This window comes from Mesocricetus auratus, unplaced genomic scaffold (assembly GCF_017639785.1).
Source record: "Mesocricetus auratus isolate SY011 unplaced genomic scaffold, BCM_Maur_2.0 Super-Scaffold_100023, whole genome shotgun sequence".
Taxonomy (NCBI): domain Eukaryota; kingdom Metazoa; phylum Chordata; class Mammalia; order Rodentia; family Cricetidae; genus Mesocricetus; species Mesocricetus auratus.
In genome coordinates, this window is record NW_024429204.1 from 16085541 (window position 1) to 16112541 (window position 27001).

The window sequence follows — 27001 nt, forward strand, 5'->3', positions numbered from 1 at the left end:
TTAATAAATGCAGAAAGAGTCAAGTTCAGAGCTGTAAGTTCTCAATGAAAACTTAGAGCAGCTAGTTTAGACATGTTTTATATGTAAAAAGAAAAATTCAAGATGTCTATGACGACAGAGAAGTAGGGAAATAATTTTTTAGTCTTTTTTTTTTTCAGTGACTTTGGGTTTTGGCTCCCCACTGCTTTTATTTACTAATTTTTAGCCACAAAACTCTCCTTGAGTTCCATATCTCCCTGTGGAACTATCATTTTTAACCAAGCCAACCTCCCAGTTCCTTGGCTTCCTCCTTGCTTCACTGGCCTAATTATTTTAATAAGCAGCCTAACTGGAATGTTAGCTTACATTATATTTCAGTTTAATTATGTAGAGTCCCCAACACTATGAGCTCAAGTCTTTTCCTATTTGTGACAGAGTACCACTGTGGCTGTTGTAAAGATGATAAGTAAGGTGACATTACTTTATATACAGTCTTTCCTCTTCATTCCCCTGTTTTTAGGTCAGTGGTTCTCAGCCTTTCTAATGCTGCGACCCTTTAATACAATTGCTCATATTGTGGTGACCTCCAACCATAAAAGTATTTCATTGCTACTTCATAGTTGTAATTTTGGCTACTGTGATGAACCATAATGTAAGTATCTGATATGCAGGATATCCAATATGAGACTCCCAAAACAGTCACGACCACCAGGCTGAGAACCACTGTTTTGGGCAAATATACCACACTACTCAGTCATCATCTCTTCCTCCTTCAATCCTCTTACAGTGCTAGTCTTTTGCTGTCTAGAGGAAGAGAGTTCCATGCAGGTCTACAGGAAAGACATATCTGGCAAATGCACATGAAAGAAAAACATCTCCGGATCCCTGGGCTCAGCTTATAAATAGGCTCGGAAACTCAGGTTCTCCCATCCTGTTTGGACCCACTGTGATAGTGAATATGTTTTTTAAGGGAGAAAAACAGGAAGTGGAAAAAAGAATGACATGGAAAGCCACTTATTAATCACTGCCCCCGGGGAACAGAACACAGAATTCCCCTTCTGGCTTAATTATGCTTTGGTATCTTTAATGAAACCAAATCAGGAGAGTTTCCAGCAGCTGGCTGATGTCTCAGATGTCTGGTTTCTGAGTGTCCTCTCTGAGGAAAAATTTACTAACACCCTGGAGTTTCTCTATTACCATCTATCACCATTTACTTACAGAAAAAAAACCTCTCATTTCTTTCTAATGTTGGAGGAAAATGCTAAGAGGACTCAGATCTGTGTAGACAATCATGTGTTTTCCTTGTTTCAAACTACAAAGGCAAAGCTCAGGTGCACAGTGAATCATTGACATGTGGCTGCCAACTTGTAGGCACTTGGAAATGAGACACAAGTTTCACCAGTCAATAGCAGTAGCCCAGCCTCTTCTCTGTGTCTTGAAAATGATCTATAAACCAGAAGGAAAAAAACTACAGGATGGTTCTTTAAACATTGAATTCCATGGTTTACTATAAATGACAGCATGCCAGAATCAAAGAATTAAGATAAATCTAGCAAAGCATGTTTTGGAATTCTTGGATCCAAAAGTGCTGTGTTTAGGCACGAAGATAAAGCTCAGGGAGTAGACTTCTTGTTTACCATGTACAAGACTCTGGGTTTGATGCTCAACACTATGTGCTTGTACACACAAACACATACACACACACACACACACACACACACACACACACAGAGTTAGAGACAGAGACAGAGTCACAGGGCCAGAAACAAAGAGAAAAACATCAACAAACCTGTGTTCATAGGTAATCCCCCAAACACCCTAATGATAACTTCCTCAATTCATCACTGCTATTCAGCTAGGCAAATGTTTTGTCTTTACTCAGTAAACAAAACAAAATAAAACAACAACAAAAAAGCCCCACGTTTTGCAAATCAGGCCCGATTTCAATTATTCATGACATCAGCCACATTCAGCAGTAGCCACAAGACCTCATAGGGACCAAGAGCAAAATCTGGATGAACATTCTCAAGAACCTTCTAGACTTTTCTCATTGATTCATTATACAGCTGCTGAAATGCAGAGCAGGGCAATATCTTAGAAAGACAAACGGACAGCAAAATGCTAAGGCTATGGAGTTTTCAAGTAGTCAGCTTTGGTGACCCAACTTAAGTGTAAGAAATGTCATCTTGATGTTTACCTTTGGGTGCGCCAGAAAGCACCAGCCCTTCTCATGCTAATCACAGCAAAACATGGGCGCTGATCGATATTTGTTGATTGAAGGATAATGCATAAAATTGAAAACCAAAAAACAGAGCAGCCGCCTCACATTTAGTTTCAAGAGCATGGTTTTCCCTGCAGATTTATTCTCTTGAAAATTATAACGTACTTCGGATTATACTGCCTGGTGAGGTTTTCTTTTTTAACACAACTGGTGAAAAATTGGAGCCAGATGGATGCCGCTGGAAGGCAACTGAAGATGCGAAGTGCCAAATAGTTTTAATATACAGTCAACTCATGGATCTCTATGGGATGTTCTCTACCCTGGGGCCCAAAGCCTACCCTTACAAGCAATCCCACCTCCCTCCACAAGTATGCTATTGGTAAATCTAGGTTCTTGTGGCTGGATAAGAGGTGACCTGGAGAGATGGGAGGGACATGGAGCGTAAGTGGGAAAAACGTGCTCCCTGCCAAGCCTTCAAGCAGAGCCTGCTCTATTGGATGGTTGCCACTCACAACGTAGGCACTGAGGGCATAGCTCAAAAGCAGTAAGATATGTACACTAAAATATTTAGCACAACTCACTTTAAGAGTCCTAGCCACAGATTTGGATTAGCTTTGCTTCCCATAGAGTGGACTGTTGCCATGTCAGGCCCATCTACCTGTCACATTAGGTGGGAAAGACACTTAGTCTGCAATGAAGCATGAACTGATATTTAGGGACACAGGCAGGGAGCCCGCTGTGGCATCCAGAGAAAAATCCTTCCTTCCAGACTGATAGCCAGGAATGCCATTTTCTTGTTCGCTGAGTGTGAATCTTTTTCTTTCTACCCAAAAGTTTCGGAGCCTCGCTGTACATCCTTATTTTCCCATGAGCTGAGCAAGCTGAAAGGATTGACATGACTTTTGCAAACATGATCAACTTAGGCATGCAACACAGTCAGCAAACGGAACATAAATTTAATTGCTTCACCAGTGACAGGAGAGCTTTGCTGGCGTTCTTCGTGGGCAGATCTGGGTCTGCTTCACGCATTATGGAGCTCAGAAAAGTTTACCACTGCTTACATGTTAAGAGAACTTGTTTCTGGAAGGAAATTTTCCTGGTGTGACATTAGTAATTTATGAAAAGACCAATACATAAAACCACAGTGTATGAGGTACCCAGTAGTGTCATAAACATAAATAACCTGGTCAATAAAAGTAAAAGAAAAAAGGAAACATTAAAATCCAAGTAGGTAACATGTGGAATATAAATATCATCTTGTATGTATTATAAATAATCAGAAAATGAAAAAAGATCATGTAGGGTTATACAACCACAGGCAGCTTTGGTACATTTTCCCGTAAGCTGCTTGCTGTATTGCAGGTAGCAGGTTGGATCTGGGGATGCTAATCTAGCTAAAAGGATTTTTAAGATAACTGTTTGTAGATTCCTTAGTTAGGGAAAGTGGATCCATTTGACTCTGTCTTGTGTGCTGTCGACAGAATTGTCCACAAAGTTCTGAGCCCCTGAACTTTATTACATAGTGATTAAAGAAAGTGAAAAAGGGAGAAGCCAGGTTCAGCTTGCAATGTTGGTAATTAGGAAAAAAATCTATTTTTTAAACTTGAATACGGGAAGTAGTATAAGCAAGTCATCTTGATACAGGAGTGGAGTTTGCCAACTTTCTGTCTACTGATTCACTCAGAGTTCTCCATCAATTAGTTACCACCCAATATGAAATAAAGACAGTATTGGATTCTTCTAATCAGCGGAATTACAATGCTGTTATTTGAGCTGCAAATTATCACTGAATGTGTATTTTATACATTCATTTAATTTCTCTCTCTATTTTTCTAATATCCATCAGAAGTACTCTGTAACACACAAATAGTTCAATATGTACAGATTACATTTTTCACCATTACATGCCTGAGATGCTTTGAAGATCTGGATTACCCAATATTGTACTTTACTTAAAAATGGAATTATGATCAAAGAGAACCCCCAACCTCAAATATCAATGGTAACAAAGGTGAATAATTCTACACACAAAAGTACCAAATTCTTGAAACTCAGTTTAGCATTTAAATTCACAGCAATTTTTGTTAATGAAAAGCCTTGGTGGAGAAAGTATGTTAAACCCTAGCACATAAGAGATTGCTCACGAAGGGCCGCTGCAATCCTATATGTCACTTAGTATTTACCATGCAGTTTGCACCAGGGTAGGCCCTAAGGAGAGTCACTGAAATACAAGACAGGTCTTGTTCCTAATGAATTCAACCTACTGCTAACAGAAGGAATGAAAGATTGCAAGGAAATGATCAGAAGTTGAGGGTTCCAAGATGTCACATATTCAGCAAAAACAAAACAAAACAAAAACCAAAAAAAGAGAGCATGCAGACTTGACAATATATTCCTGGGTAGGTTTTTATTAAGTTCATGTAGCTGGAAAAGTGGCTGAGGGTCAGTGGGACCAGTATACAGGTAAAAGGTGCACAAATCTCTTTAGCTTTATCCTACCTCTTTTCACCTCTTCTCTGTGCTTCTTCTCATACGCAAGTTCTTGGTTTCTCTAGCACATGCTGGTTTTATTTATGTCTGTTAAACTTGTGTTCAAAATGGTCACTTTGCCTCCAGATATAGCTCAATTTTATTTCTACTCCAAGGAAAGAGAAAGCTGAGCCTCTGGCCAGGTAAGCCTCTGTCATATGCCTAAAACACAGTAAACTCTGTCATTCCCCACTTATGAATAGGAGTGTTTGATTGACATCTCTCTGCTTCCTCAATGGAGTCAGTTTCCAAAGACTCACGATCCATGTATAGTATTTATAGTGCGTCTCCAGCACTCACATTTAGAGCATAGAATTGGTGTTCCCTAACCACTGGTAGAGAGAAAGTCTTAGCTATTCCTTAACAGAGAGACAAGGTTAGAGAAAGGCTTGTCTGTCATTGCCTTTATGATGCATTTATGTCATTCTACAATGTAAGGTAAAGCCAGTCTTGATGCTTAAATATCAAATGTTTGTTCATTCACTCATTTCTTCCCAGTTTATTCAACAATACTACCAAATCTGTGGTTGTCATTATTTTAGATACATGGAATACAATATGTTATAAAAAAAACCAACACAGACCTTTAGACACAATTCTAGGTTCAAGTGCACCCATTCATCATCTTGATGTTCTTCTTTTTAGACTGTATGATGGATTATATTGTCAATTTGATAAATTATATATATATATGGTCATTTTGGAGAGAGATCTCTTGGTATATCTATCAATGATTTCCTAGGTTAGGTCACTTAAGATGGGAAGATAAGCCCTAACTGCCAAACAAACAAAAAAGAAAACAAGCTGAACACTAGCATTTGTCATTGCTTCCAGACTATGGATGCAATGTGGTAGGCTGTTTCTTGCTCTAGCCACCATACCTTCCTTGCCATGGTGGAGTGTATCTCTGGGACTGTAGGCCAAAGTAAACTCTTTATTGGGTACTTTGCCTTCATAACAAGAAAAGTTACTAATACCAACAGGTTCTTGCTATATAGTCTAGGCTGGCTTCATACTTATGATTCCCCTGCCTCAGCTATTTGAGTGCTAGGATTATCAATGAACTCAACGACACCTAGTCTTTATCCATATTATAAGTGATATATATATATATATATATAGCTATCTATATGATATATTTATACACAGACTAGCAGACAACTATTAATTAACAAGGCATATTAAATGCTATGAAGTATTAAAGCATTGATAAACTCCTCATAATGGATGCATTCAGATGAATATGAATTGTCAAAAGTCAGGAATTTACCCTGTGCAGACTTTCATGACTCAGCCTGTAACTGGAATACTTTTTTGATATTTGTTTTCATGACTGATTTATGAACTCAGAAAAAATATCTGGGGTCATGAGCATGTAGATGCACATAATTTCACAGTGTAACTTACTCTTCAAAAATACACAAAAGAATGTCACCAGAGCTCAATAGGTATTAAGTAACGGGAGATGGCTAAGTGTTCACACCATGGTCATAGCACATGTGTGAGCACATATACTTCATGTACCAGCTTTGGGATGGTCATTTAAAAAGGCAAAAGAAGAAATATAAATGGACAGTAATAAGATGCAAGTATAGCTCCACCTCATTACTAAAGTAATGCAAACCAAAACTGTATCTGATGTTAGAAAGGCAAAGGGGATGGGGGGGAGATCAGATTTGCAGTGACTTCTACAGGACAATGGTTCTATCTGCACTCATGATAGGAGAGTCAACCATAATACATTTTTAGAAATCTATTTGTTTAAATGGCTACAATATGGATTCTTTAAAATTGTGAACAACACAATTATGTCTAGGGAGAAAATCATATAATTTTTATGATATATTATTTATTTATTTATTTATTTTAAAATTTTATTTTCCAGTTTAAATTTAGATAAGAAAAATGTGGTACATCTACACAATGGAGTACTATTCAGCAGAAAAAAATAATGGAATCATGAGATTCGCAGGCAAATGGATGACACTAGAAGAAACCATCCTGAGTGAGGTAACCCAGTCACAAAAAGAGAAACATGGCATGTACTCTCTCATATATGGATTTTAGACATAGATCTGGGGAGTGCCAGCCTACAATCCTATGGCCAGAGAGTCTGGGAAACAGAAACTTTATTTAGTGGCTGATCGAAGAAGAGGCAGACTCCCTTGGTTAAGTACTGAGCTGAACTCAAGAAAGCCAGTAACAGAGAGGGAGGACTGATGATCAAAGGGATTAAGACTGGGCTGGTTTAACCCCCAGAAACAGCTGACCAGACAAAGGTTAACTCTTGAATCCCAGGCATTAGCCTGGGAAGCCAGCATGGGACTGATCAAGACCCCCTGAATCTGGGTGTCAATGATATATTATTTATTTCAAATCATCATAATGTATAAATAGAACAAATCAACTATAGATTCTTAACAGAAAATAGAATTTGTCTGCTCATCACTGACCTGATTTCTAAGTATAACTACTTTTAAGTATTTCTGGCAACTTACTGTAGTATTTGCCACATTTTTTTTTGCACATAACTTTTACTAGAAGAGTCACTTGTTAGGAGCCAACCCTAGAAATATGATAAGCTGTTTTCACAGATTAGGGATAAAATATTCATCCTGCTGGTATTTGTAATAACAAGAAAATTGGCAGCACCACTTATTTAGGCTGTCTGAATAAATGATAACCAAACATACAACATAGTATTAAGCAAAGAGATATGTTTAATGAATGATAAGGAATAAATAAACAAACAATTATGTAAGTACTTAAGAGAATACAGATGGGGATTACTTTCAGATAGTGGGTGCTATTAAACACAAAGTTTACTTTGATTTTATGACTTCCAAAATCTCTTTAATAAACATGTTTGCTTATGATAAAAAACATGAACATGGGTTTAATGTGTGATGTGTCTATTTTATGTCACCATTATGTTTGATTTTATGTAATGTAATATGGTGTTATGTAAAGGAGTTGAGAGAAAGGCATGTTTTAGCTAGGAATATTTGGGAAATAGCACTACATTTTTGGAATGTTTGTTTTATTTTTATTGGGTCTTTGACAATTTCATACAATCCGTCTTGATCCTATTTATTCCCCTTTCCTAAATTTTCTGAGATCTCCCTAGCTTGTCTTCTGCGCTGACTAATTTTATGTCAACCTGACACAGACTAGAGTCATGTAGGAAGAAGGAACTTCTATTGAGAAAACGTTCCCACCAGATTGACTTGTGGTTGAATCTGGATTGCCTTTTATCTACTGGAGATTGATGTGGGATGGTTCAGCTTATTGTAGGCAGTGCTACCCCTGGCCTACAGGTCCTGGGTTCTGTAAGAAAGCAGGTTAGTAAGCCATGAGGAGCAAGCCAGTAAGTAGCCTCTCTCATGTCCTTGGAATCTGTCAGCTCCTGATTCTGCTTTGTTAGAGTTCCTGTCCTGACTTCCTTCAGTGACGGACTGTGACTTTTAAGTGGATGTGATCTAAACCCTTTCCTCTCCAAGTGGCCTTCAAACACGACATTTTATCATAACAATCGTGTAGTGGCATGTTGTTCCACCAAAAGTCTTGAGGTAATGGCCATGGGGTGTGGCTTCCGCGTGAGGATGGGATCCCTTATAAGGAAGAGAAGGGGCCTAGCTAGGGCTGTCTTATGCTGTGGTCTAAGCATCCTGCTTCACAGACCTTGCACCTCCAGGGGCAGAAGACTATGATGGTTATTTACCTTCATTGTGTGAGTGATTCCAAAATAAATGTCTGGTGTTCTTTACTCGGGCATTTGTGGACTTCCTTTAACCTGTCTTCACACTAGAAATTCTAAGAATTAGCTTTTCTATCCAACCTCAACCCCCTCCTCCCACTATCCCCATTAAAGCCAGTTTGTGGTGCTCACATATTCTTGGGTATGTGGCTTTCTGGTAGGACATGAACAACCTTCTTTTAAAGAAAGCTGACTCTTCCTTTCTCAGTGATTACTAATTATCAATAACTCCTGAGCTAGGGGTAGAAGCTCATGTCCAAGTCCTTTCTCCACGCTGGAATTTGGCCTTGTTCTAGATTTACACGGTCTTGTGCATGGTGTTACAAACCCCGTGAGTATAGACGTGCAGCTACTTTGTTGTACTCAAAAGACACCATTTTACTGGAATCCTCCATTGCCTCTGACTCTTACGTTCCATCTGCCCCCTCTTCTGTAATGATCATTATTGCTTTTCATTCAGTCCTTTCTGGGGGAGACATCACTGGTGACAATGACACAGAATTTGCATAACAGAGGACAGAGTTTGATTAAAGACTAATTTGATCATAGGACACACTGTGTATAGAGGTCTGGAAAGACCTGGCAGATACACGGGGTACTAGAGCCTGGAAGATGCTATGTCTCCATCCAGGGAAGTTGGTTGGTGTGGCAGAAAGGGAACTATGCATATCTAAGCATCTAGAGAGAGAAGGTGGTCAGATTAAAAAAAAAGGATAAACACTAACTAGACTTTGTGGGTCATTAGGAAAACAAACAAACAAACACCCACAACAAGAAATTAGAAGCTTACATGTTGGGAGAAGTGTAGAAGGGAAAAATGGGAAGTAAATATGATCTCATTTCATTGTATACATGTATGAATTTCTCAAGAATAAAGAAAAATTAAAAACAGTAAGAAATAATTACAAAGAAGTGTAGTTGTTCTATCCATGGAGACTGTGAGAACTGGCAGCGAGCAGCTTTACCCACTGGGCCACCCCACCAGCTCAGGTTACTGTGATTTTAAGTGAATGTCCAAGGTCAAGAGCTCTAGAATCAATCTTGCTCAAAGTAAAACTTTACAAGTTCCTCCGTAGACCTACTGTATCACGGGCTCAGCAGTCCATGACCCAAAGAGCCCTTCTGGACTTGCTGATGAATGGGAGGGTTGCAGAGCCAGTGGGATGGGGAATGTTCGTAGTAGTCACTTTTACAATCATTTCTTAAATTGTATCTGTTATATATTACTGATGGGGGGAATTCAAAAGCTGCGTGCTTCTGATATTCTATATGCTGACTCTACTAGAAGGTAAAGTTGCAACTTCTGCCATGCACAATGGATAACACATCTTAACGACTTTGAACTTTATACTATACAAAAGTGCTTACAACAGACTTGTGCAACCATTTATGACTTTTAGCAATTTTATGCATTGGTAGGGGTTTCTTTACTTAAAGGTAAAAGGGGTTACAGATGCCTAATAACATTATTTTGTTATTTGCAAAAACAAGTAAACCAGAGTAGAAATGCTAATGACAAATTAGAAGCATGATTCAATGGACTAACAGGAGAATAGAATCTGAAATCAAAGACATGAAGAACCTGGAGGAAAAGAGGACCACTGGAAATGTTGTAGGGAGCTACTGGATAAGAACAATTAGCACAGTGTCAGAGCAGAGGGCTGGTAACATGCAGAATGCTCAATCTGTCAACACAGTCAACAGTGAAAACGTGAAATGTGGAAAGCCATGATGATGGAAGTGGTCCTCTTGACCCACTGAATGGCCCAAATACTTTCTTTCTGAAGTAGTAAGTAGGTCCTTCAAGGCGAAAAGCTACAGACAGAAAACAGTTTAGCCATCATAGGCTCATTAGGTGGGTCACTGGGTGAATCCCTGGCCAGAGTTAATCATGGATACCTACAAGTGGAAAGAGACTTGTACTGGGCTCATTAAAAGTTGCCTCAGAGAGACAGTGCATATATTTATAGTGAGCATCTTCGTTAACCGACTGCTTTAACAATTCATGAATTATGTGAGACCTGGCCAGATGACTTCTGTCATGATGAATGTGCTTCATTTTTTAGATGGTTTTGAAATCATGCAGGCCCCTGGACAGAATGACCCGTACAAGACCCAGAACGGAAAGTCAATGCTCTCCCCTTTGGCATTTTTCTGCTGGAGCAGACACTGGCATTGTCACCCATTCCAAATGCTGTTCTCAGAGAGACATTCCACAGGCAGACTACCCAGGAATATCTCATTTCGATCACGTTAGCATAGGCTGTTGCCAAGAAGACAAAGATAATAACACCTGGAAAGTGACAGTAGAAACTGAGAAATTTAAGAAGTATAGGCCAGGAATAAGAATAAAGTAAGTATAGAAATGCACCAATGCTGGGATTTGGTAAAACTGTCCATATTTTATAATACCATATATTTCAGTGGTAGCCCCTGACTCTGAGTAGATTAAAAAAAAGTGGGGGGATCAAAGAGAAAATTTGAACCTGTCTTATCCATGGAAGCCAGGTATAAATGTGGACACCTTCCAGGGAGGCCTGATAACTGTTGTCTTTGTTCATTTCTGTCAGTTTCTCAGATGCCATCTTGTTATGTGAACCACAGCATCCTTTTCTAAAAGCCAACACTTGTTTCTTTGCTCGTGAACTCATTTATACTAAACTTAGCGAGGGTCTACTGTGTGTCGCTAGCTGTTCTCACAGAACTTACTGCAGAGCTGGAGCACACAAAGCGTTTAGAGAAATTAAAAGATGATATACAATACAGGAATGAACTGAATATAATTAAGTGCCAGCCTGGATGGTGCCATGAGCAGTACTTAATTAAATCCAGGCCACAAGCCATGTTCCACTTCTAAGAAAAGAGTCTCCTACAATTTCTTACTTTGTACTATAACTAACACCTGGAGCTCAGTCCAGTCATGTAATTTAGCAAAGAGTGTATTTCCATGCTCAAAAGGAAATCTATTGTTCTTGAAGTACAAATGCTTAAAAAAATCTGCTTAGTTTTTAGGAGAGTGAAGGTAGATCAGATTTTATTTCGTGACTGACTCTTCAAGTTTAATACATCTAGAGAAAAGATATCATAAACTTATAAAATCCAGAGAAATCACCAAGGCCAAAACTTCATGTGGAACAGAGCTCTGACCCTAACTAAGAAGTTATGATGGAAATTTTCCGTGAATTTTCTTCTTGCATTTACTAAATCAAAGGACAGCAAGAAACTAGTTTAGGGAACACTATGAGGCATATGGCATACTCACTAACACAAAATGCCTGGAAGGAAATAAGTTAACACACATGGCTTTACATTTCCAAATGAAGACCCATCCATCATCAAAGACTCGGAATGCACACTGCCATGACATTAAAAAGAACTTACTAGGAGTATCTGCTTTCATTTGTGTATTGTCCCCATCAACATAGGCAAGTAAGGAAAGGACATGTGTGCCTTTCCTGGATTTGATCTGGGGTATACAACACACTCTTCAAAGGGATGAAAGAGTCAAAGCCTCTCTGATATGTTATACCATTTTCATGTTAGAGATTATGATTATGGAATCTTCAAAAGAGTGGACTTACACATCAGGCCAAACCCATAAAAACATGTCTAGGGATTTTAAAAGACAAGTAAAAAAATTATAGACAAAAGAAACAGAAGACAGCTTGGGAGGAGGGTCCTGTGCGTATCCCCAAATACAGTCTTTTTGTATGGAAAGTATGCAGCCATATTCCACCTCCTCACATTTCTGGTGAGACGAGGCATGGACAAGAGGGCTTGTTTTAGAATCCCATTATTGACAAAAGCAAAAGAAGAAACAAAATAGTCCCAGGTCTTCGCTCCTGGCAAGACCTTCTTAGGATCTCAACAACAAAGTTATTTTCCCTTTTAATTTTGACCTTTTCTATCTGGGATGTTGTTGCTTTTTTTCCCTCTGCCTGTGTTTCTAATGGAGCTTGAAATTAACATGACTTTTTTGTTTACCTCTTAATTTCTGTGCTGCCATCATCAATGTTGTCAGTGTAGTTCTGGGAACACATCTGTTTACTGCTTCTGTTGAGCAAGCAAATGGAGAAAGGCAAAGAAGATGGTGTCCTTACAGTGCTCCGGCATAAGTTCCTCTCACTATCATAGAAATGGTCTTCCCTAAGCAGCCAATGACCTTCTGCCTTCATTGGATATAAAAGCCAACAAACACCTTCCAGTGTTCATGCTCATAGCATTCATGCCTGACTTTGACACAGTTGGGCAACCTGACTCCCCTCTACTTTCTGAAAACGTGGAACCCAGGCATCATTACTCTTCCTGGTTATCCTTCCTCTTCAGGGCGTCCTTTGTGTTCCCTCTGGGTGTGCATCTCTTTTCCGATTCTTCTGTGAGGTTATTTCCAGTTCTTCAGATACTCCCTCTATGGCAATTCTATTAAATTCATCTAGTTTTCTGATTTTGCTTTTGTCTTTTTATTCTAATTTAAGATGATGCTATGTGGTCATAGCAAGTCTAGTCTTAGAAAGAGGGTTCTTTTTTTAATTTAAATTTTATTTATCATTGGTGTGTGGGGTGTGCATACATTCATATGTACCATGGTGCCTGAGAGGAGGTCAAAGGGCAATTTTTGGGAGGCAGATTTTTCCCTTGGCCATCAGATTTGTACAATAAATGCTTTTTACCTACTGCACATCCTCATGTGCACAGGAGGTACTGTTTCTTCCTTGAGAAGGTGTATGGAATCTTTACAACAACTCTCCGTTTATGCTTTGGATTTTAAGTCTTCATGGTCTTCAATCCCTATTGTTTTGTCTATCAGTCAGCTTCAGCTGCTTCTTCCCCAATATTCACCTTCTCCATGAAGAGTTTTTCAATCAGTACATACATTTTAAAGGTATAGGAACCTTTTTAATTTAAAAAATATGAAATGCGCAGCTTCGTGGCATTAAGTACATCCACACATTGAACCACCACTGCTGTATCTTTCCAGAACCTTCTCATCATCTCCAACAGAAAGTCTATGTCCAAATACTCTCCATTGTCCTTTACCACGGCCCCCTGTGACTTTCCCTCTACTTCCTGTTTTATTATGAATATGCCCATTCAAGGAACTTCCTGTGCTACAATCAGACAATCTTTGCTGGTCTCTGCTGGGCTTATTTGACTTAGCACAGTCTTTCAATATTTACTGACATTAAAATACGTATTCAAATTTCACCTCGTTTTATGGAAAATAATTTTTCACTATACCCTAATCCCATATATTATCTATTTGTATTTATTGATTTTTGGGTTGTTTCCTACTTTTAGCTATTGTGAATAATGATACACTCATCCCTTTCAGTGATTGATTTCTGGACAGGTGTCTTCTTTGGTGTTTCAGATTTCTTGTATTTATCTAGAGATAATGTCCAGTACATTCTAAAGTGATCGGACTCTTACCCTGCTTTGGCAGCCATGACAGGCTGCAGAAAACACCCAGCAAGATGTAGACCTCAGCAAAATGTGCTGAGCTTCCTGACCTTGCCTGCCCTCCCAGTCACTAGGAGGTCAGATCCCCTCCACATGGCAAGGAACCAATCAGAAGTTAGCTGGCGAGCTCTGGACACGCTTTACAGTAAAAGTGGTATAACAGTGATGTACAGAGCATAGCAACTATCCTGGGAGGGTCTATGGGCCATAGCAACCAGTTGACCAATCAACATAGGACAGGTGGCCCAAGCCCAGAAGCCCACCAATTCTGAGACTGTTGCATACCCCTAGACACTCCCCTTGCTTCAAATTCTGTACCTCAAGGTCCCTTTGGGTCCTTCTCACTTCACCCACCGTGATAAAGAGACGAAGGGCCTATGTTAAGACAGTTAACTGATGCTTTTGCATCAGAATGGGTCTCTTGGTGATTTTAGGGCTCAGAATTTTGGCACAGCAATTCTTAAATAGCAACCTATCCAGGTCCCCAACCTTGGCTTGCCTTCCTTCCTGTTTGATTTTTCATGAATAGTTTATTTTTCCTTACCAATTCTGTTTGGAACTGAATTTCCAAGCTCCTTAGCACACAGACTTTCAGATGGCTTTAGCCAGTGTAAGACACTGGATCCACTGGGAAAGCTCCGTGTTATCTGAGTTCTGCTGGGCAGCTGATGCTCCTAGCCTCTGCCACGTTCCCCCCCCCCCCACTCCTCCAGGTCCAAAGAAGGTACAGGCTTACTGCTGCTGGTAAACTGTGGGTTATCTCAGTTTTGAGGTTTGGATACTTAATGCTTTTATGACCGTGTTGAAAATTTTCTGTATTACATTTCTTCTTTTTAAAAACATTTGAAATGGAATCAGTGTTCTGGTAACTCTCCTCCTAGGAACAGAGAACATGAAAATGCCGTAGCTCTTAATAAGTGGGTAACAACCGCCAATTGACTGGAACATCACAGGATAATTCTCTGAAATTCTGTAGCTCAACCTCGTAGAGTGTGGTGTAGCCATGTGAATAAGTTCTGCCTTAAGTGATAAAATGAAATATGCTAATCCTTCTTCAAAAGTCAGCAGCCCTGTAGGTTCTCTGTAGTTCCATGCTGGAACATGAAACCATGGTGCATATTTCATGGTGGGCAGGACCAAATCAAGCAGGAGTCACAGTCTTTGAGAACCCTCTGGTGTTCAACTGTAACTCCACTTTTACTTTTTTTTTTTTAATCTAAACTGTTACTACGTTGAGACTGTTTATTGCAGTCAAGGTAAATCCTAACCCTTTCAGGATCCAAATGAACTCTGTTCATTTTCCAACTACTGATGAGTCTTTTTGTACCTTCCCTTAATTAAAGGGGGATGGTCCATTGTTGGATTCCATCCTAAATCTTGGTCTCCTCCTATTTATAAATAAATATAAGTGACCTATTGTCCTGTATGATGCTTTCAAAAGGCTTTATCTCTTTTTAACAGCGTCTGCTTTGTCAATTAAACTTTTTTTTTCTAAAAGGGAAGAGTGGCAAAATTCAAACTGATATCTAACCTAGAAAATGATTAAAGTCTGGAAGTTAGAGAATTTCTAATTAAAAGCCTGGGAACATTGTTCCTTGGGTATTAATAAAGTAAGTAAAATGGAGAACCATTATGACCTAACGTTACAAGACAGGCTGTTAGTGTCTTGGTCTGATGGTCCCTCTTCATGGAGCTGATGGGCTGTAACTGTACCTAATGATTTCAAGCACAGATAAATCTTGCCTATGATTTACCCTAGTGGGCATCAATTAGAAATATGGACTTCTAGAATGGTGCTTCCCATACTTTATTGTGTGTGAAAATCACTTGGGGGAAGTTGTCTCAAATGAAGATTCACATCCTTCTGCACAAGACTTAGACTGGGGTTCAGGGCTTGGAACTCTTTGTTGACAAGAACCCCAGGTACTTTTCAAGCACATGGTCTGTGGACCACTCTATGAAATATGCTGATTCCGGGGAACTTGTAAGGCAGTCACAAGTGAAATATTTGTCATCAGGTATGGGGGCAGGATAAGAGAACATCAATTGATGTCTCCCAGGTGTGAAGGGATCTCCAGACATTATTCAGACCATCTCCCTTTATGTTTCTAGCAAACCTGGGTATTATTGGTACCATTGTTTATAGTGAGCAACCTGAAGCTCACTTGTCTAAAGTCAGAAAGAGATTGAAAGGCAGAAGAGTGTGCATTAAATATTCTATTTCTCTAGTTCCAATCTATGCACTTTCCATCATGCTATGTCCTCCCAGGCATTGATCTGTACAGAAAACATTTCAGGCTACTTCTCTCTAGTTTCTTATTGCGTTTTGTTCTATTAGTGTGTGAAGTATGGAGTGATGGTAGGAGGGAGAGAGAATTAGAGGGAGGCTAGGGTATTTCTTCTGCCCCACTCCCTGCAGACAGCCCAGGTAGGCCCCTGAGAAATCTCCTTTTTCCTTTTGACTATCTCTACACATCTGTCTCTTTCCATGTTCTTATCACTACTCCATTTTGCAGTAGGGGATGTTTGGCATTGTTGTTCCCATCAAACTAGGGTGAAATAGTATGCAAATCTTTTTTCCTGCTCTGCTCTCTGTCTGGGATTTTGTAATTGTAGTTGTTTCTTCATGGAGTTTGTCATGGTTTGAATAAGAATGCCCCTCCCCCCAGCCTTAGGCATTTGAATGCTTGGTGTCCAGTTGGCAGGACTCTTTTAGAAGGATTGGGAGGTGTGGCCTTGTTGGAGGAGGTATGTCACTGTGGGGTGGGCTTTCAAAAGCCCATGGAATTCTGGAACAGCTGGCTTCTCTGCTTTGTGCTTGTGGAACAGATGTGAGCTCTCAGCCACTGCTTCAGTGTCGTGCCTGTCTGCCTGCTACCATGCTCTCTGCCATGATGGTCATGGACTGTAACCCTTTGGAACCGTGATCCCCAAATTAAGTGCTTTCTTTTATAAGTTACCTTGGTGATCATGCTTTGTCACGGCACTAGGAAAGCAACTAAGGCAAAGTTCTCCAAATCATTTCACTGGAGTGTTTCATCTGGTTCTTGTCAGGACCTTGATTAACTAGGTTGCTTGGCTTTGAGCTTTACTCTTTCCATTGTTCTATTCAATTCTATTCTTCTCTAACAATGCCCCCAAATTAGTATAATCAGTATATTAGTCAGGCTTGTCTCAAAGAACAGAAAGTAGAATGCATCTATATAAAAGGGATAATTAGGATGGTTTAAAGGTAAACCAACAATGGCTACCCACGAATGGAAACTCCAAGAGTCCAGTAGTTAGTTGTTATGTCCATGAGACTGGATGTCTCAGTATATGCCAGAATACCAAAAAAATAGGCTCTAATTCCAGTGAAGGATTAGATTTGCTATCAAGAGTGAGAGCAAGCAGGCAAAGGGAGAGAAGCTTCCTTCTCCTATGTCCTTTATATAGGTTGCCAGAAGAAGGTGTGATCAATATTAAAAGTGGATATTCCCACCTCAAAAGATTCGGATTAAAGATTTATCATCCAGTCTCAAAGATCCAGATTAGACGTTCAAATGATTTAATTAAGGAAAAATTTCCTCACAGATGTGCTCAATCATTTGAGTTTTAGTTAGTTCCAGATGGAGTCAAGTTGGCAACCAAGAAAAGTCATCACAGTTTATTTGTTATTATTTCTCTACAATAATGGGTAAGTGGTGTTGAGTATGTAATGCATATTGACTCTACTGTGCCTCATTATATTGAAAAGGTGTTAAATGCATGTAACTACATTTTAAAGACTCCCTTTGCACATAGTTTGTAGGTCCAACCAATTAAATACTGTTCCATGAGGATGGCTGTCCCTTCACAATAAGAAGATTCTGCGTTTTGATAAGCAGAGCTCTGAGGAACAACGAGAACTTTATGGGTATACAGAGACAGTTGCAAAAAAATGGTGATTTCCTGATCCCAAGACCAAGGTCAGAGAGTGTGTTATTAATACCAGTGATTTTCCCAATAGTTTCCTGTATCTCCAGCTCCTCTATTGAGGCAAAAAATGTCCTTGACCTGACAGGGCAAGATGAGTTGTATTGTTCACCTGACCTTTTGAGGATCCCAGCAGCAAACTTGGACTTTCTCCAGCCTTTCTAACAACTTTATAATCATGTAATTTCCCATGTTAAATACTATCTGTTTAAAATAGCATGAGTGACTTCATTTCCTGCATTTGACCTGAAATAATGGTGTTTTATACCAGATAGAAAGCTTATTAAGGGTAGGGTCTGTATCTTGTCATGTTCATAGTTCCATGTCTAAAATAGCACACATTACATAATGAAAAGACTTCAAAGCATTAGCAAGTATTTTACTATTCCAACAAGGCACTAAATGTTCTCACAACTATTAACTGATTTAATTGTCAGAACAGCTCCAAGAACTCATGACAATAAGTCTCATTTTATGAATATAAAGATCAGGCTCAGTAAGGTTTATAAAATTAGCGATTGTCATATTGATTTGTTAGAAACATCATTATTGAGTTTAAAATTTGACTGTTAAGGATGAGAAACAATTGCCACCTCAAGAAAAGTTTTCAGGGATGGAGAGATAGTCCAGCAGTTAAGAACACTTGTTCTTACGGAGGACTTGGTTTCCTAGCCTAGCACCCACATGGTGGCTCACAGCCATTCATAAATCCAGTTCTAGGTGACCTTATACATTATTCTGACTTCTCTGGGCACTAGTCACACACGTGATGGGGGCACATACATACGCATAGGCAACAGACTCATATAAATACATTTAAAACATTTTAAACATACATGTCCTAAAATGTGTAAGATGCTGCACATGAGTGTCAAGTTTTTACTGGCATGTTAATTTACTTATATTTTTGAAATCAAACTCACAATGTGATCAACAGAATATTGTGGGCAAACTAAGGCATTGCTGAGGCCTTTCCTCGAGAAGCTGCCTTCATGCAAATACAAATGGCTCAAGGCCTTGAGAGTCTCCCTGTTCCTAGTAGAGAATACTGACTTATGATCAACAAAATAAATTCCTGGGACACTGAACTGCAGGGCCCAAAGAGGCATTCTTGAAATAATGAGAACCCTTAGGAATTTGTACTATTTTCCACTCCCATTAAGGTAATTGTTACATAAGCACACTGAACATATTTGTCTGTTTTCACTTAAGTTTTGCCACTAGACTGACAAACCAGAATTTTAATGCTCTATCACTGTATACTCTGCAAATTGAAGCAGCATGGTGTTTTGGATGGGAACAGAATATTTTACATTTCATTATATGGGCAGCAACTTTACCTCAGCTAAGTTCTGAATTTCCCACTACCTCAAGACATGTTTCAGATAGATGTCAAATGTTTGCTCACTAGAAGAGAAGATACAATTGAGGTGTGATATTGTAGATGGACATTGCAACCTGTCAAAACTGACTGCAGAGGCTGCTTACAGAATGGACTGACCTAGAGGAGATACATAGAATGCATTGCCTATATATAGTCATGTTACTCTAGAGCAGGGGGTCAACAAACTCTTGCCCAAGAACTAAACATAGCCCACCACACATTTCTATAAGTAAAGTTTATTAGAACAAAGTCAAACACACTCATTGATATATCCATCAGTGTTGCTTTTGTCTTGCACAGCACAGCTGAGCAGATGCAAAAAACTCTCTGGATGTGAAGAACTATTGTATATGTTAGCTCTTTACAGGGAGAGTCTGTGGATCTCATTTGAGCATGTGTGTAAGATGAAGTTATGCTAGATTTACCTGATTGTTTCATTCTGAAGTTGGTCCACGGGACTGAAAATAATATGGAAATGTTGAGACTCACGTTCCCCAGGCATCTATACCAGTTCCTCAGTCCACAAGCATCCCAGAAGAAATCCTTATGCTGAGTTTTCTTAAGTGGCTCCTCAGCCTGACTGTGACCCTCCTCCTGTTCCCCTCATTTTTTAAAATTCTCTCTTGACATCTGATTTCAATAATCAGCATCATGTTTTTTTTAAACCACTGAATGCGTTTTTCCTGTCTAGTTAATTTTCTCAGACATCCACAATCTTACCTTCAACAACATGTCAATCATTTTTGTGTTTATGTTTTCCTATGACCTCCAAGTTATTAATCATTTGGCATCTTCCACACTCTTGTCTTCACTATCATTCTGGGGTATTTTTATATTCGTGCTTGAAATCAGGAGGCCTTCTCCATCTCAGTTGCCTTAAACATGGATGCACACTCTGTTAATTCTCCACCATTCTTGGAATCACCCTTCCTTTACAAATTTTCATTATATCTGGTTTTTAGTTATTTAACTTTTGTTTTTCAGTGCCAGCACCTGAAACAAAGGGCCCCGTGCATGCTAGGTAAGTGTTCTTCCACCAAGTCAACTATCTAGTTGCCATTTCTGTATCTCCATTGTAATCTTCAGCAACTGCTGCTTTCATCCTGATACAGAGCTGCTCAGAACCTTTGTTTATTCGTCCTTTCCCGGGAAATGAACCGCTTCTGACTACACAGTCACTCAATCTGTGGCTCCTTCTCTCTAGTCCTCCTTTGGATCCAGCCTGTGTTGTCTACTGCTATCTTATTCCTTCCAGGTCAACAGTCATCATAACTGTCAACACCTAGATCATACTGCCCCTGGGGAATATTCATAGGACCATTTTATCCCAGTTTCATTCCCTAAGCTCTGAAGGCATTTACATTTAATGATATATTATCTTGGAATATCGTTTGATGTGGGTTAGTCTTTTAGCCTTCTCATTAAATAAGTATATTCCTCCTATCCGCCACTGCTCCCACTATCCCCACAGCCAACTCTAGCTCTTATAGAGTGAATATCACAGCGGGCCCTTCTCGTTGCATTTTTAATGTATAATTTCCAATTCAAACTTTCTGGTAAATTTGTTCTCTAATGTGAGCATCTGGATACTGAGGTTCCAAAAGGTTAAATAATCTGTCTTGGTAAAAGTCAGCAAGAATAATTTCACAAGTCAGAGTTGGTGATAGAGGCTGAACAAATGGCTGGACTCTAGAGTAGAAACCCAGTGATGTCCAGAATCATCCAAGGAAATTCCTTTGGTTTGATACTAAATGAAGTAGGAATATTCCTATAGTGATTATGAAGATATCTTAAGTTAATGAGAAGACAAATAAGGAAGAAAAATTTATAGCTCATTCTATATGGATATACAGAATCTCAAAACTGTAGTTTTCCCTTCAATTAAGAGCCATTAGCGTGTACTCATTAATGGAGATATTGAAGAGATTCCCTTCCTGTTTCATGTCTACTGTGGGAAATAAGGAAGGCATTTTTCTATCACCAACATGCGCACTGAACTAGAAATCCATGTAGGATATAAAGCAATTTACGCCCCTGTATTGACATATTAGCTCAAAGCGCTGATGGTGTGCAGGTGTGAGAGCAGCAGGGAGGAAAATTAGATAATCTGATGGCAATTTGCTAATTTACAAGTGGAAAAGAGGTGTTCTGGCTTTTCTTCACTCACATTTCCTCACTTGGCCAAGTACAAAACAACAGCTCCAGCAGCCAAGGTGATGATTTTGGTGTATCTCCAAGATGTGTGAGGTCTGCCCATCAGCCTTCCTCCTTTCCTGCAAGCATCTGCTTGTAGTGGCTCTTTGAGCAGGCCAAGGGAGCCAAGGCTTATCAAGACGTGCATGGAATTAACAAATCTTATTTCTATCAGAAGTATGATCTACTGAAACCATTTAGGATAGTTGATACGGTGTATCATAATAAGTCACTTCTGGCTGAAGGCAGTGGCTTGGTTAGGTCTGAAATAGAGCTAGTTACTTTATATATTTTTAAAAAGAGCAATTCCTATGACATCATGTATTTGTACTTTCCCTTAAGTCTGAAATATTCAACCTGGTTTGTTTGACTTGAGATAAAGAACAAACACTCAAACTTATAAAGGTTTTACTCCTGGCAGTAATTTCAAAATTAGGCTGCTTTCAAATGTGTTATGTGTTATTGTTTATATATGTGTTATTGTTATATATAAAGAATGATTTGGGAAGGGGGGAAATGAAGGAAGGAGAGATGGGCACTATCATATGTTAGTAAACAATTTTTACTTGAAAGAGATTAAAGGCTGTGGATAGACAAAGTTGTAGATGACTCAACAGTTAATTACACTTACTGCTCTTGGAGAGGACCTGGGTTTGGTTCCTAGCACCTACATGGTCACTTCACAAATGTCTATAACTCCAGTTTCAGGGGATCTGATGCCCTTTTTTGTTTATAGACACTGCATATACATGGCAAACTGACATACAAACCAGCAAAACATACATATAAAATAAAAATAAGGAAATCAGAGAGGGGGGAGGGAGGGAGGCAGAGATAGGAGAAGTTCTGTGATTTTGAGGCCATTCTGGTCCACATAGCATGTTTCAGGATAGTAGGACTATATATATAGACACCCTTCCTCAAAAATAAAATAAAATATTTAAAAGAGATTAAATGAGGATAATTTGGTGGTTATTCTTGTTTTTTATCTTTGTGAAACTAGAAAGGAAGTATCTTTCTAAATACCTTCAAATGTCCCTATTCTAGTTATTATCTCCATTAACTTAAAATTAAAGAGAAGGAGTAAATACAAGGTTGGCATATATGCATTTCCCTCATCTGGTAGCTACTAAACTATTTAAATTAATACATTCTATAAAATAAAAGGAAATCCTACTTAGATTTCTCTATTGCCAATTGAAACCTGAGGGTGGAAAACAAAACCACTTCCTAATTTTACTTTTCATTTTGAAAAAATTATAGATTCACATGCTATGGGAACACACAGGGAGATTGTATAGATATTAAAACTAGGAAACCTACATCGGTAGAATAGAACTTGTTTATAAGCATGAGCATGCATGCCTGTGTGTGTATGCATTCGTGTGTGTGTGTGTGTCTGCGTGTGTGTGTGTGTGTGTGTGTGTGTGTATGTGTGAGTGTGCGTTTCTTTGGAGTTTTGGTCATAAATCTGGTTGTGTAACCTTGTCCGCAATCCACACATAGAGCAGATCCATGAGCATGAGGGTTCCTGGCAGTATACTTTCAAGTTGTCACTCATCCCCACCTGCATCTCCTGCAACCACTAATATGTTCTCTGTCTGCATACCTTTGTAATTTCATTAACGTTACCTACACAGAATCAAACAGTATACAAGCTTTTGAAATAGTTTTAAATTAGCATACCTCCCTGGAGATTGTGCCTGCTTCTGTCCTTCCCATCAAATCCACATATTAATGCTAACTCCTAGCTTTGTGTTTAAAAATAGGCTTTTCAGAATGCTAATTATGTTTAAATGAGGTTATTAGGGAGAGTACTAATCTAATATGGCTTCAGACCTTATAAGAAGAAGAAATCTGGAGATAGACTCAAAGGAATGACCAAGAAGAGACATAAGGAAAAAGGGTTAGCCTCCTACAAGCGAAGGAGAAAGGCTTCCTAAGGAACCAATACTATTGATTCCTCAGTCTTTCTCGTGATTCGGAGCTTCTATGTTTGTGAGAAAATAGATTTATCTTTTATTTAAGCTCCCTGGCCTATGATATTCTGTTGTAGAAACATTAGCAAATAGATGCAGACACACTGCTATTCATTCCAGTGCTAAATGTGACAAGAAGGTGCATAGATATTCACTCAAAGATCTGTTCAGTTGTATTTAAAGTAGCATATTTTTTTTACAGAGTTGCCCCAAATGGGAGACTGCTGGACTATTCATGATCTGAGGCAGATGTAAATGGATTTTAGTCCATTCACATGCTGTATAGTTTAGGGGAATGAATGAGCAACAATGCAGTCAACACAAATAAGTCTGAAGAAAATGCTGAATGATAGAGACAGACACCAAGTGTGTTGGATGATTCCATTTATAATAAGTCTAGAAACACAGATGACATTCTTGTGGACTACTAGAATTTAGCATTGTATTTACCCTTTGAGGGATGGTATGTCATAGCAGTGTTGAGTGCGACTTTTAGAGGTTCATTTATAAGTCTAAGTGGCAATGACATGGTGTACTCCACCTGTCCAATCTTTTGGTCTGTACAGTTGATACAGCTCCAAGGAACTGTTGTGCTTCACGGCAAAAAAATTTAGAAGGAAGTTTTCTGTCAAGAAATGGACTAGGCTGGTCAGCCAGTGAGTTCTTGGGATCCATGTCTCCACCCTCTAATTCTGGGGTTACAGACCGGTTCAGAGAAGCCACACTTTGTATATGGATGTTGGGAATTCAATCTCAGGTTCTCATCCTTGCAGAAAAACTGCTCTTACCCTCACGGTTATCTCCCCAGACTCCTAAAGTTGTTTTTTATCCATATGTATAGCAGACAAACAAGTTAAATTTCAGAAAAGACAGATTAATAATAAAGGTATTCCATTCACACTCTTTAGCCTCTCAGATTTTAATCCATGGTTCGCTTGCTGGAAAGAGGGATCTAGAGGTTTGAGGTTAGTAGCTCCTTGCCAAGGCAGAGATGTCGTCTTTCTGTTCGCTTGGCCAGAGATGTCATTTATAGTCAGTATGGAAGCTTTGAGTCTCTTCTGCCTTGATGACACACAGTGCGATGGTATACAGGGACATATGGTGTTAGACTCTTTGGACTTATTCATCGGTGCTCTTGTTTATTAGCTACACGACAGCCTCATTATTTAGCTTTGTGACTTCTCCCTGCATAAGTTAATTCTCTACAAAAATGAAGAGTGTTTGTGAGGGCTAAGTTAGAATATTCTGGCTGGTGTATCTTGACCACTTCCACTTATCCAGCGTCCTTGGCTTCATAAGACTTTTAATTTCTGTAGGGTTATACTCTTCCCTCCAAATCACTGTTCTTCCTATGGTGCCCCGCCCACCCACACCCTCCAGTGTGGAAGAACCTTCTCACTGTTTTTCACATGACTGACTCCCACTCAGTAATTGGAAAGCTGTCCCCAAAACAGGCCTCCTCTCAGTATTCTGTCTCTCAGAAGCCTTGGCAACAATTTTCATTCTGTTTGTTGGGTGTTGTCTACAGTGAGAAGCACAATGTCTGGGCTAGTATCTGTTTTCATCCTTTCTATAGACTCATTGTACCTGCCACGTGTCCAGCTCTCTATTAATATTACGGAGCCATTGATTAGGAAGTTAAGTGCAGATGACATGGTTAATTCATGCTTGTGGGCAGTGCAACTTCCTCTGATGTGCGATATGGGTGTGGGCTCTATTAATCTGTTCTCAGTCATATTCAAGAGCTGGTGGAAATCCAGGCAACAATGCTTCCACCACGAGGCAGCCCTTAAGCCTTTTATCAAGTACTAATAGTGTTAGCATTGAACATTCTTTCTGTTCTAGGCAGAAGTAAATTGAGGCATAAAATAAAATTCTAGGCTGTGTCATATCAGCACATATCAACAGAGACAACACCTGATACTCACAGGTACAGCTTCTACCACGTAAGCATTTTGTGATGAACTTGATGAGAGAATTACAGATGGCCACTCAGGAGTCAGACATCAGATTGTAAGTATTTACATTTAACCAAGTGATTTTACTGAAGTCAACTTTTTAAAGCCTTTGTTTTTTCATCTTACAAATGGCAACTTAAACATATTTGTTGTGGCAGAGACTGCTAACTATACGCTAAAATGTATTTTTCCTTGGACAGGACCGCAATTTCAAATTTCCCTTGAGGCTGGTGTGTTTATGCGATTAAGGTCTTGCCAACAGAATGTCAGCATAAGCGACATTTGTAACCTCTCTTTGCTTGCTCAAGGTCCTCTACTTTAAGGTTCTGAAATCACTGTGTAGAATGGAACCACCCACTGATCTGCCACCTCCAGCTAGAAATGTTAAATGACAAAGAACTAAGCCACTTACTTTTTGGAAAATTTGCTACAACAGCTAGAGTTGGTATGACTAATGCACATGTCCTGTCTACCTCGCAGGACTATGAGAAACAGTAGACATAAGTATGAGAAACAGCTTTGGGAAGTAAAGGGGGCTCTAAAAATTTGTCACCATTATTGTTAATACAGAGAAAACAAATGTCTAGTAGAATTTCTGACATACCATCCACACTTAACATTTATTTATTGAATGAATAAATGAACATCTTGCAGAAAAAAGCCTGAACAGAAGAAATCTACCTGATAGAATAGCACTGGTAAATTATTTTTATAGGGAAAAAATCTTTCATTCATTTGGATTCTTACAAGTTAAAGAAAGCTTCTTGGGACATACTTCTTTCAAAATATTCTAATATTTTTTTTTATCAAAGACAGGTTATAAAACTCGTACAGCCACTTTGGAAATCAGTATGGAGATTCCTCAGGAAAATGGGAATCAATCTACCACAAGACCCAGCAATCCCACTCTTAGGCATATATCCAAAAGAGGCATATTTATACAACAAGGGCATCTGCTCCACTATGTTCATAGCAGCATTATTTGTAATAGCCAGAACCTGGAAGCAACCTAGATGTCCCTCAGCTGAAGACTGGACAGAGAAAATGTGGTACATTTACACAATGGAGTATTACTCAGCACTGGAAGAAACCATCCTGAATGAGGTAACCCAGTCGCAAAAAGACAAACATGGTATGTACTTACTCATATATGGATTTTAGACATAGATCAGGATAGTGCCAGTCTGCACTTCCAGTGACAGAGAGTCTGGGAAACAGGAAAGAACCTAAGAGATATGCATGGTACCCAAGAGAAGAGGATGGAAGCAAGATCCTCTGAACAGATGGGGAAAACGGCGAGGGGTGGGGGCGAGTAGGAGCTGGGAAGAAGAGAGGGGGAGAAGAGGAAGAGAGAGTAGGTCGTGGGGGATCAGGAATGTTGAGTGGGGGGGTAGAATAGGGGGAAGAGGGAATCATAGGTTAGAAGACACATCAGGCACCAGTGTGACCTCTAGTGATCTAAAGGGATGACACCAATTGGCAAGCTAAGCAATAGTGGAGAGACCACCTCGAATGCCCATTCCTGATAATGAACTTGATGTTTATAACCATCCGGGAGCCTTCATCCAGTGACTGATGGAAGCAGAG

The 27001-nt window shown here is 39.3% G+C and overlaps 1 protein-coding gene across 8 annotated transcripts in view; it reads right to left on the reverse strand.

The window, feature by feature from the left end:
- Positions 1–27001, reverse strand: part of Samd12 (sterile alpha motif domain containing 12) — a 439420-nt gene that overhangs the window by 102272 nt on the left and 310147 nt on the right. For 3 of the 8 annotated variants that reach the window (XR_005870604.1, XM_040730492.1, XM_040730484.1), the window contains exon 5: positions 12471–12539. The exons of the other annotated variants lie outside the window; for them this stretch is intronic. Coding sequence is in view for 2 of the 3 variants with exons in the window: in XM_040730492.1 (XP_040586426.1) it covers positions 12471–12539 (69 nt within the window). In the remaining variant the exon portion in view is untranslated. The remainder of the gene's footprint in view (positions 1–12470; positions 12540–27001) is intronic. 8 annotated transcript variants of the gene reach the window in all.